At 51.1% G+C, this 12,500-nt stretch overlaps 1 protein-coding gene across 1 annotated transcript in view; it reads right to left on the bottom strand.

Annotated features, from left to right (window-relative positions):
* Positions 1 to 12,500, bottom strand: part of diaph2 (diaphanous-related formin 2) — a gene marked incomplete in the record, with an annotated part of 364,953 nt that overhangs the window by 66,723 nt on the left and 285,730 nt on the right. The window contains 1 exon segment of the mRNA XM_030368457.1: positions 12,495 to 12,500. This exon segment is cut by the window's right edge and continues 119 nt beyond it. Within this exon segment, the coding sequence (XP_030224317.1) occupies positions 12,495 to 12,500 (6 nt within the window).

Genomic DNA, 12,500 nt, shown 5'->3' with positions numbered 1-12,500 from the left:
AAGGGGGCGGGGGCCGTGTTGGCTCTCTGTACATTAGCGGGGTCGGAGGGCGGCCATCAGGACATAATTGTGGAGCGCCGTGCCTTCCTTGACAAAACAGCGGTTCCCTCTAACGACGGGGCTAACGAGAGTTTCAACCGGAGTGCGTGTCGTTATGTGAGACTGTTTGGCGACGTCAGGTGCTATTAGCGCCGCGGTGGCGGCGCCCACATGGCTACGATAACGCGTACCGTACGTACGCCGGTGTAACCGCTCCGAGCCGAACCCGCTATCACCGTGCACCAGACGTGTCGACGGGGCCGGCCGGGAGGCCAGGGAGCATAATTACTAATTTACAGCCAGCGATCGCAGTGATTGCCTAAACCGATCGAGCGACAGAGAGAACAGGAGTCATCTATTGATCGGCGGTATTGACCAAACAGTCAATTATTGCCAGGGTTTATTTATAGAGAAGGCCTGCAGGGGGGGTGGTGGTGGTGGTGGGGTACGTCTCAGGGCGCTGGATCAAGTCTGATCATCGTGGAGGGAGAACGGGACCAGGGAGAATGGTGCGAGTCGGTTAGCTAGTGAGTGAGTTAGCGAGGGAGTCAAGCGTTCTGAGAGTATTCGTGACATGTAACAATTAAACACAGTGTGGGGTTACAAGCCTTTCAGCTCGCGCCTCGTAACTTTAAGAAACTATCTTACAAAAGTCCACAAATTCCACCGCAGTCTTTTGACACTTTGGACTAAGGAGTGAATGGAAGCGGAAGAAAAAACCCTAAGAAGAAAAGATACACATTTGAAATGTGACACGGGAAAACAAAGCCTGTCTGAGACGAGTCGCAGAGTGAGAGGAGAACCAAGAACCACATGTGGCCACTGAAGATAGACTGAAGGGGGGGGGGGGGGGAGGGGGGAGAGAGAGAGAGAGAGAGAGAGAGAGAGAGAGAGAGACAGAGACAGAGACAGAGACAGAGACAGAGACAGAGAGAGAGAGAGAGAGAGAGAATGGGGAGTGACAGTGCTGAGCGAGAGATGGAGAGCAGCGAGGGGAAATGGCTGCTTCTCTCCACACGCCTGTGTCCCACAGACACGCAGCCCGCTGCGGTGGGGGGGGGGTGGGGGCCCCTGACAGAGCGCTATCTGCAGCACACACCCCCCCCCCCACCGTGTGATTGATGAGCCTCATTTTGCCAATTAATGGAGAATCCCCCGTTGAATAGCATCAGATTGCCGTTTGTAACTGTTAGTGTTCCTGACTGTCACAGATTCATTTTAATTAGAGAAGTCTTCTCCACCCCCCCCCCCCCGCCCCCAGCACCCGCTCCTCCGGTGCCGTCGGGGCTGAGTGAGTCCCCGTCGTCCACGGCGACGTGGCGGGGAAATAGCGTCCAACCGCCGCGCTGGGCGCCGTGATTAGTTAATTACCTAAATATACCGTTAAAGCAGTTGACGGCCGGATCATCTGCGGAGGCCTCGGCCGTAATCAAACGGACGCCCGCTCCACGGCTCATGTTGGGTTATTGAGCAGGAGGCATCCCGCTCTTCATTTATAGAATGGAGGCCCCTAATAGCAGCAAAGCGTTCAAACGCCGTCAATAAATCGTAACGAGCAGCAAGTATCAGGAGAGAGAGAGAGAGAGAGAGAGAGAGAGAGAGAGAGAGAGAGAGAGGGGGGGGGGGGGGAGAGAGAGGGGGGGGGGAGAGAGAGAAAGAGAGAGAGAGAGAGAGAGGGGGGAGAGGGCGAGGGCGAGAGAGAGAGAGAGAGAGAGAGAGAGGGGAAAGAGTGAGAGAGCGAGAGAGAGGGGGGAGAGGGCGAGAGAGAGAGAGAGAGAGAGAGAGAGGGGGGGGTAGAGAGAGAGAGAGAGAAAGAGGGGAGAGAGAGAGAGAGAGAGAGAGAGAGAGAGAGAGAGAGAGAGAGAGAGAGAGAGAGAGAGAGAGAGAGAGAGAGAGAGAGAGAGGGGAGAGAAAGAGAGAGAGAGAGAGAGAGGGGGGGGCGAGAGAGAGAGAGAAAAAGAGTGGGGGAGAGGGCGAGAGAGAGAGAGAGAGAGAGAGAGAGAGAGAAAGAGTGAGAGAGCGAGAGAGAGAGAGAGAGCGAGAGAGAGAGAGAGAGAGAGAGAGAGAGAGAGAGAACAGAGAGAGAGAGAGAGGAACACAACAGTGCCCATCACAGAACAAGCAGAGCTTCCTCGACAGCGTGGGGGGGGGGGGGGTGTTGTGGAGAACAACAGCAGCAGTGCTTTCATTTGATTTACATTGTGGAAGGGGAGCGCGGGTTCATCTGGTACATTTGGTAACTTTGGCTAATGATACGCAAGCCTTTTCATCAGCAATCACTCCCTAGCGTTTTTGGCTACTGCCCTGTAGCAGTTATTTGCAATGAACTGAATAAATGGTGCCGGTGGTTCATATTTTGTGGTCTGCAGAGGAATAAATGTCAGCAATTGCATAAATTTCCCCTCTGTACAGCAGCGAGCGAAATTAAAAACATGTTATCTGATACATAAAAATCTAAATTCCTGCCGTATGAGTTGTATTAGAATTAAGGGTTGTGCGTTTTTCCGCAGCGTTGTAATTGTGTACGCGCCATTAGGAGGCATAACCAGGGACACTAACGAGGTGTTAACGATGGCTTTGTCCACCACACATCTCTGTATGGGGGAGCCACCGCGGCTGCTCGGTGCAGTGCAGCCACTGTCTTGTTCTGAAGCGAAGGAGCGAACAAACACACAACTGGCGAGTCGCGTTTCCACCACTTGCACTTAGAACGGAATAATTCCCCACAATGGGGGCCTGCCAGTCAGCGGCAGTCTCTGGGATTTCATTAAAACATCAAATGAAAGTGAAATCATGAGCCATGACGGGCAGAGAGTGAGGTTTGCTAAGCAGAGGAGCGTGCTGGTGTCTCGCGCGGGATTAGCACTCGGCAACAAGTGCTCAAGGGGGGGCTCTGCCTCAGACCCAGGAGCCCGTGACAAATGAGGGCGAAGGGGCCCTCTGTCTATTACCCCGCGCTAAGCCCGGGCCTTTTGGGAAAGTAATGAGGTGCAGATTGGAGCTGTAGCCGGTCCTCAGCACCCAGTGTCTGGGATAATCAGGGGAGGACGCTGTTAGACGGGCACGCTAGGCTAGGAGACGATGCTAAAAGGCTAGGCTAGGAGACTATGCTATAAGGCTAGGCTAGGAGATGATGCTATGAGGCTAGGCTAGGAGACGATGCTATAAGGCTAGGCTAGGAGATGATGCTATGAGGCTAGGCTAGGAGATGATGCTATAAGGCTAGGCTAGGAGATGATGCTATAAGGCTAGGCTAGGAGACGATGCTATAAGGCTAGGCTAGGAGATGATGCTATAAGGCTAGGCTAGGAGACGATGCTATAAGGCTAGACTAGGAGATGATGCTATAAGGCTAGGCTAGGAGACGATGCTATAAGGCTAGGCTAGGAGATTATGCTATAAGCCCATTCTATGATGCTATGCCATGAGGAAACGCTACAATACGATGCTACGCGGAAATGCTACAATGCTATGCTATGAGGAATCCCTATGAGGCCATGCTATGAGGAGATGCCATAACGCTATGCTAATCAGCCAAACCCTCAAACCAATAAACAACAAACAGATGATAGAGCGTTCTGACCTTTGGTCGCAGCAATTTGTGTTGCTGCAAATGTCCCTTGTTGTGTTGGAGTGTTGATTATTTAATGGGTTGTATGTGTTGGTGTGGTTGGGTTCAGAGGTCCCATGACATGCCACCAGCTGTGCTGTGACTAGCCGGTACAAGCCGTTTCAGAAATCTGCCCCTTATGACATCACAGGTGGGCGTGTCCACCTAGATGTGTGACGGATAGATGAGCAACGTTTGCTACAGTCCACCTGGGAGACTGATCTATCGAGCACACATCTAGGTGGACACGCCCACCTGTGGTGTCATAAGGGGCAGAGTTCCAAAACGGCTTGTACCGGCCAATCACACCACGCCTGGTGGCATGCCATGGGACCTTTAAAGATCAGCAGCTGACCACACCTGTGTGGCCCCTTCCTGCTCCGCCACAGGTGTTCTGTGTTTGTGTGAGTCTGTCCTTTGTCCTCTTTGTATTCACTTTTGTTCGGTTCAGTTTCAAACCAAGGCCTATTATTTTGCGCTCGTTTGGATTACTACTTTCACATGAGGCTGAGTAGGAGGGGGAAACACATCTGTGTGAGCGGCCGCTCGCCCTCGGCCCGACCTCATAAAGCTTCTCCGTCCACACGGCGGCCTTCCACCCCCCATCGCCGCCTCAAAGCCCTGTTCCTCAGCGCACAGTAGGAGTCTGCTCAGGGATATAAGTGGGTGGGTCAGAAGAGAGCAGGCCTGACTTCCTCCCTCACACAGATCCCCGAGGGAGGCCTGTTCCAAGACACCCCGAGGCTACGATACACAGAAACACTGTTTCCCAGAAACACCCCGAAAAAAAGAAAAAAAAGAAAGATATTCTGGGCAGTTAGCTCCCCCCACACCCCCACATTCCCCCGCCCCACCCCGTCAACCCGTGGGGAGTCACGGGGCCAGGCAGCCTGTCTGCAGAGTGCACTCCGCTGGCTAATAGAGCTGCCACATCAGGGGCCTCGTGTCACAGCCTAACAAGATAGTGATTGGGCGACTTCGAGGAAACTCACTTGTATAATGACCAGGGGGCATTGAGGGGCTCCTGTCCGCCGACGGAGTCCCCGGCGACGGGCATGGCGGAGACGGTCGCCATGGGATACGCGTTGTCACACTAAGCAGTACATGTGTTCACCCCCCCCCCCCCCCCCCCCCCCCCTCACGCCCCCCATCCCTAGATTTCTGGGAAAATATTAAATAAATGTGTCAGTTGTGTCGAGCGTTTTCATTGGTGGTTGAGGTTTATTGCTGGGAGATCGTTTGGATGGTTCATGACTCCATTTCACACACCAGCACGTACGTGTGGAAGAGGTGGAAACCATGGATCTAAAATAGGAGAGGCTTATTGTGTTTGGTACAATCTCGCCGTCTGTGATGTTCGAGGCAATGCTCGTGAAACTGTAAACATCTAAAGTACAGTAAAAGCCTGACCTTAGAGTAGGTTATGTTTTGAAGTAAAAAAAATCTGAAAAATGCAACATGCCTAATGTACTTTGGACTTTGTTACTCCGTTTAGATGCATTTCTCTGCCCTTCAAGGTTTGTCAAAGTACATTCTAATTGATTCTTTACAACTGCTACTTTCCACACACATTATTCACAAAGTTCTGCTTTTCGTTTTTTCCTCTACTGCTGGCACCATATTGCATCCATTCCCTTCATATCAGAGGGATCCACTGTAGCATTGGAACCCCAAGGATAAAGTCTCTTTATGCTGTGTTTCAAAGGTTTCTGCCTGCTTTTACTCCAGGTATATTGAAGCACAATCAGTTTGGGGGTCAACACTCACTTAAGCTTTAAATGTTTGTCCCTGAAGCCCTTGGAGACTCTACATGATCTTGGAATACTATGTATAGCGTTCCCCTGAATTAAAGCCGGCTTGGCCAACTCTATCATTAAGTCCCACACAGCAGCAGGTGTCACCAAATTGCAAAGGCTGAATGCCTTTGCAATGCCATATATGGTTTTGATTACCGGCACTCTGCCACACATTCAACACGTCCTTGTCACACAGACACACAAACTCCCCTACTCTCCACAGATCAAGACCATTACGTTAATTAGCATACGCTAAACGATATCAGAAGCAACACATGGACAGGATTCATTCATTTTTGGGGAAAGACAAGACACACACACACACACGTACATGTGCACAACCACACGCAAACACACACACACATACACACACACACACACACACACACACACACACACACACACTAAGACACAAAAACCCTTTCAATTGCTTTGTTTGTATGCAGATATTCCCCCTCCCCTTGATAAATATTTGGACATTTATTGTCATTTCGCAGATGCTGTTCAGTTAGACGGACACGCATTGACAATGGTTAATTAAAAACTTCACGTCCCTAAGTGGCATCTGCCAGATAAGGGCAAACAATAATTTATTATGGTTGCAATTTTTAATAGCCTATCCTTCGACCAAAACCGAGACTGGATTCACAGGGCAGCACGTGAGATGTGACCGCGGAGAGCAACTAGGGAAAAGGGTCTGTTTATATCACCACTATTTATTTACTTTAGTTCCCAGTGATTTCTCTGTAATTAAAAGGCTGCAGGGCTTATCTGTGCTACAATTAATTGGCTACACCGTTTACAGTGAATTTCATTAAAAGAAAACACTTAGAGTTAGGCACTGAGAATAAGATGAAGAGGGAGATTGGGAGAGAGCTGTGTGTGTGAGTGCCTGCGTGCGTGCGTGAGTGTGCATGCAACTTTGTGTGCTTGTGTCTGTGGTTGGGGGACATCACACGGCACTTGAAAAGAATAAAATAAAATAGAGGGAGGCCACTGAGAGTGCCACCAACTCATTTGGCCAACTTTCATTTCAAGCACAAACATAAACAAATGAACGCATGCTGGCTGAACTAATTGACCTACTTCATGATCCACAAACAAACTAACAGTGTTTCCTAACTGGTGGGTCGCGACCCTAAAGTTGTTTGGGGATTTGTTCTGAATGGGTCGCGGAGTGTGTGGTCAAAATAAAATAAAAAATACAAATATATACATTTGTATTATTTGATCCTCTTCTATTTTTTATTGCCAGTTATATCCTTTGAATGCAGGGATGAAGATATTACTTTCATTCTGTTTGTTTTGATGTTTACATTGTGCATTTACTAGCACATTTTGGAGGAGTAGATTATCTTGGTTTGAGTTGCATAAAAGTGGGTCACGACACATTGACCATGAGAACGAGTCGGTCCCAATGACAGAGCAGTGGAGGACAACTGAACTAACGTATCCCTGCCAGACCACCCGCATGAACCGACCTGGGGGGCTTCTCAGAGAGGGGGGGAACCAGGATTTAACTCCTAAGGAGCGGTGGGCTCGCTTCACGTCATTTAACAGACTTTAAGGTCGTCTTCAGCTAAGTAACCCCCCCCCCACCCCCCTCCTCGGTCAAAGGCATAGCGGAGAGGCGCCTCCTGGATCTAGGTCCTGACAGCAGCCCAACACATGATGTAGTAGTTATCACTATTAAGCATGAACTAACTCAAACCCACGTCTGCGAAAACACCAACATTGCTACCTGTGTAAATGCATCCGTCGATGATACCAAACAGGGGGAAGGAGGTTGGATGGGGTGTCGGTGTATGAGTGTGTGTTTGTGTGTGCGTGTGTGTGTGTTTGTGTGCGTGTGTTTAAGTGGTCGAGGCAGTGTGGGCTTTTGTAGAGAAAAGATTCCTGGTTGTTTCTCTGTCTGCCAAACTCAGAAACACCAACACACTCACTCCCACACACACACACAAACACACACGCACTTTACAGCGACCTCTTGAGCAGTGACCTGCACAGAGGCTCAAGCGAGCAGGTGGCCGACCTGGGACCTGGTATTCACACGGACAAAGGAGTCTCAAGGATGTTTGTGTCGTCTATTCAGCGCTGGTTGAATAAAACGGACCCGAGCTCCAAATGAGTCAACCCAGGGATGCATGAGGTTGCAGAGGAGCTCCGACGAGCCTCGTGGATGTTGTTCAAGGACGCGAGTGACAAGAGGAACACTCAGGGCCGCTCTGACACGGCCCTGATCAGAAACACAAAGCAGGCCACTGCAAGGCCACAGCGAAACTGATAAAACTATATAACGCATTTTCCGTAGGACGTGAAGAAATGTTGAATGGCTTAAATCAAGTGAAGGGATTTGAGCAGATTCTAAATGGAGCAAACAATGTAAACATGAACACCATTTAAAAAATAAAAAATGGTTGGAAACAAACAAAGTGAAGAGTTAGACAAATAGCTAATGCAATCAAGTTTGAATAGCACTAACCTAACAAAAAACATCTCTCCCATGTCTGTTGTATTTATTTTATAAGCGGCATTAAAAAATAAGGGATTTGTTTCAGATTGTGAAATGCAGGCTTTAGTATATGTACTCATTGTATGTCTGATGGAGGACGCTGAAAGAAATCAATATGTATATGTATGTGTTAGCGTTAAGAGCTGAACACACACTTGTGATGGGGGATCCGCATGCAGAGACATCTGAAGAGTTCTCCCTACATCACAGGGCCATACATAAGGAGAATTGGATAGCTATAATATCATATCACAGCTATCTTCAATAATAGCGACATCATATGTTCTGTTCCACAACATGTCTGCAGACAGCTTCGTGGTGGGGTCCGGCCCCCCCTGATGGGCAGAAGAAGCCCGCCCTGACACCAGCAGAGCGCGGGGGGGGGGGGGGGGGGGGGGGGGGGGGGGGGACATACTCATTTACAAATTGTCAGCCCCTCCGGGACTCGAAAGGTTAAGCTAAATATCAGAGGCTTGACTCCCGGCGTTGGGGGGGGGACGGGGGGGAGAAGTATGAGGGTCCGACCAGAGATCCATCACACCTTAGCGGGCCTGATCGATCACCGCCGGCCCCGCCCCGACCAGCGATCCCAGCGCCGTTAACGTCCCGGTATGCAGAGTCCCCTGTCTGACCCCGCCTCCTCCCCCTCCTCCTCCTCCCCCCCCTCCTCCTCCCCCCCTCCTCCTCCTCCCCCCCTCCTCCTCCAGGGAGCCGCCGTGGAGCCAGGGGAGGGAGGGAGGGTGTGGAGGGGGGAGGGTGGGGCGGGAGGGAGCCCGGCCCTCCCTGGTGACAGACGGGCCCCCAGAGGACAGTTTGTCAGCCCGCCTGCGTTTGTGAGTGGCCATTACTGCTGATAGATATCTCCAAACTGCTGAACAAACACCCCCCAGACCCCCCCCCCCCCCCACACACACCTCTCACTCTCATTTGCATGCATTGCAATAATGCAAAGAGCAGAAATGTATTTGTAAAAGACTAATTAGATCCCCACCACACACACACACACACTTCTTCTTTATTTTCTAAAGTCTAAGGTATTAAATACACAATGAAATATCAGATCAGAAATTAAACCCTGGGATGGGTTTGTTATTTTTCGCGTACTCTCATCGCACAGAAATATCTGAGCTTGCTGAAAAGGTTTGCGGTGTGAATACTTTGTTGCTTTTTGGTTGCTGAATTTCTAGACTCAAACAAACCAGTTTCACGGTTGCATTTAAAGTAGGTTTTTAAAAAATAAAACCCCAAAAATATATAATGATGACGGTTGATTTAAAACTTGCTTACGGGTGTAAATAAAATAAGTACACTTATAAAAAAAAGTTAATATTCAGTTATTGCCACTGGGGAGTGCGCGTGGTGAAGGCTGGCTGGAGCGGCCTCACCCGGCCCGGTCAGTCTGGTCCATCTCTGGGGCCGCGTGAGGCTGCACACCTGTTGTCCATTGAGCAGTCAATGTGCACAGGTTGAGCCATTCATCACCACACACACACACACACACACACACACACACACACACACACACTCAGGGAGAGGTCTACGGCCTGGCAGCCCTCACACCCCTTGCTGCGTATCATTAGACTCAACCTTGGCAATAAACAACCATCACCACCCCCGTGTCCTCGTGGTGGACGAGCCCACTCAGAGCCACCAGGGTGGGGCGTGCCAGGCGCCTGGGGGGCGCGTCACATCACTAGTCACCTCGCTGAACCCGACTCCACCCTACTGCACCTCCGTCAAACACTCCCCCCCGAAACTAGCACCTCACACAGTGCGTAGTTCCGGGCACTGCAGCCTTTTGTAGAGAAAGGATTCCTGGAAGCTTCTCCTTCTCTTCCCACAATCCACCCGAGTCGTCCGCATGAATGACTTAAAGTCTGTTAAATGACGGGAAGCGAGCGCAGCGCTCGGTGAAGTGGACGCCACCCAGCGCCTCTCACTGTCTTCCAACACGGCTGCTCCGGCGTGACGCGGATGCCTTCGCTAGCTTGGAACGTCTTCCGGCCGGTCGTGCTTGGAGGGAGCGGCCTCACGCCAATAGACAGGCCTGGGCTGGCCCTGGATCAGACGGCTGCTCTGTGTCAGGATCGACGTGCGATGGAGAGAAACCCAAAGCAAACAGGTGGACGCGAGGTGACGCTCGACGCATAAAAAAAAGGTAATCAAACGGAGGAAAGCGACGAGAAAACAGGAAAAAACGAGTGAATCGATCGATGATTCTGCTGTTTGTCTGGGCTTGATAAATCCATGGAGCGATTTTGTGAATTTGATTGAATGCACACACATACACAAACACGGCAAACACACGGAGTCACACAAAAACAGAGACACAGACGGACACACACACAGGCAAACACACACAGCACACACACACAGCAAACACACACAGACACAGACAGAGGCAAACACACACAGGCTTCGATGACAAAAATAAATAGTCAGATATTAAGTCCTCTTTTTGGCGGAATTATAAACTTTGGCGGGTGTGAATCCTCCAACTCGCGGCCTTCAGTACACTCTGGATTGCACCGTTCCATTTCCTACGGGGGCTGGGAACACATGGAGAACCCTCCAGGGAGCTAACCCAGGGCCAGGACGAGTGTGCACTTTGTAATTTTATTCTCTCCGATTCCTCATTGATTCCCTCTGCCACAGAGAGGAAAATTGAAAACAGCGGACCGAGTGATTCTGTCGTCGGCTGCGAAAAAGAAAGAAGAAAAATCAAAGCATGAAGACAAATGGATGAGCGTCACATCCATCCGTCAGACATGACGGGGGGGACGGGACGAGCGAACAGCGTCGGAGACTCGACACTGACGGGGAATTAACTACGTCGGAGACATAACGGCGTCTGGAGACTTAACTACGTGTGAGACTTAACGCAGTTGGAAACCTAACAGAGGCCATTTTGCACAAAACTATTACCCACCTGCCTGCTTCTCTTTATAGACAAGAGAACCCTGCATCAGGCAGGTCTTTACACAAACAAACCCTACGTTTTCTTCTGAAAAATGTACTTATTGTAAGTCACTTTGGATAAAAGCGTCTGCTAAATGCCATGAATGTAAATGCAATTACAGACGTCGTCTAGGTTGTGTATCAGCCTTCTCCCTGTGGTGGCTAGCTTTGAGGACTAGCACTAGCATGCTGCTGCTCATCCACATTCACTCTGCGAGCCCTCTAAGCTAGGCGTTAGCAACCAAGATGGCCGCCAGGCGAACAGGCCCCTCTGGGTCGGAGGTGCTGCAGGAGGCTGTAGTTTTCTGGTCATGAACAGCCATAGGCTCCCTCTGGGGAGGAACCCCAGACAGTGAGGGAGGGCCCCCCGGCTGCAGTAGATCTGGACCTCTCCATTTCCTCTCACTCAGCCCAGCGGCTCCCAGAGGAGCCCGGGAATCGATACCGACACTGGGAGGCGGTGTTGGAGGTGCTGGTGGTGTGTGTGTGTGTGTGTGTGTGTGTGTGTGTGTGTGTGTGTGTGTGTGTGTGTGTGTGTGTGTGTGTGTGTGTGTGTATTACTGTGTGTGTATTACCGTGTGTGTATTACTGTGTGTGTACTACTGTGTGTGGGAGGGTTACAACCGAAAAAGTGCAGACTAGCTGTTGAGAACACCAGCCTCTTCCTCTTCCTCTTCCCCGGCCCGCCTCGTTCTCTCAGCCGCCAGGGCAAATAAAAGACAACAGTGAGACGGAGAGTTGAAACGCTGCCATACGACTCCGTACCCACGCGAATGTGCAACGCACAGAACACGGAGGAAACACATCGGAAGAAGAGGGAAAAAAAAAGGAAAAAAAGAAGAACAAACGGCTTTCACCTATTACCATGAATCATTATGAGATATTAGAGGGAGAGGGAGATGAGCAGAGGTTGTATCACGCAGGGCGACGAGGCCACAGCTAATTCAAAGCGAGGGCTCCCGCACTTGACTGCAGATAGAGCTCTCTGCTGCGGAGACGGGAGTGGTGCCACCGGAGCTGATAGCCTGCAGATAGCCGCGTGGGGGTGGGGGGACGGGGGGGCTGTGGCTGTGACCAGCCAGGAGATGAAATCACGGGGACCCGTGGTAAGTCGGAGCCCCCGTCTCCACCCCCATTAGCGAGCCCCGGGAGACTGGCAGTTGTGGTTGTGGCGACGGTGGCGGCGGCGGCGGTGGCGGTGGCGGTGGTGCTGGAGCAGCACAGCAAAGTAGGATCGAAAAAAAATAGCCAGGGGCGTGATTTCACTCAGGGGACGCTGGGAGGGGTTGTGAGGAGAAAGATGTGATGGGGCTCTCAGGGGCCCCGCAGCAGAGCTACGCTGCAGCCCTTCCCCTGGGCCCCAGCCTTCACACACCCAGAGACTTTTAGTGCCGCTCCGCTTTGCAGGCAGAAAACACATAAAGACACACGTCAGGGTCCAGCCGACCGTGTGTAGGAGGTGTAGCCGCATGAGGAACCTCGGCGTCTGGTGGCTGTTCCCTCGCCACACCCCACGACGTACACAGACCAACCGCGGACGAACCCCCCCTCGCCCCGAACGTAGCGACACAAAGGATATCGACAA

This window comes from Gadus morhua, chromosome 10 (genome assembly GCF_902167405.1).
Source record: "Gadus morhua chromosome 10, gadMor3.0, whole genome shotgun sequence".
In the NCBI taxonomy this organism is placed as follows: domain Eukaryota; kingdom Metazoa; phylum Chordata; class Actinopteri; order Gadiformes; family Gadidae; genus Gadus; species Gadus morhua.
Note: the sequence above shows the minus strand (reverse complement) of the source record. Positions and strands in the feature narration are given on the sequence as shown.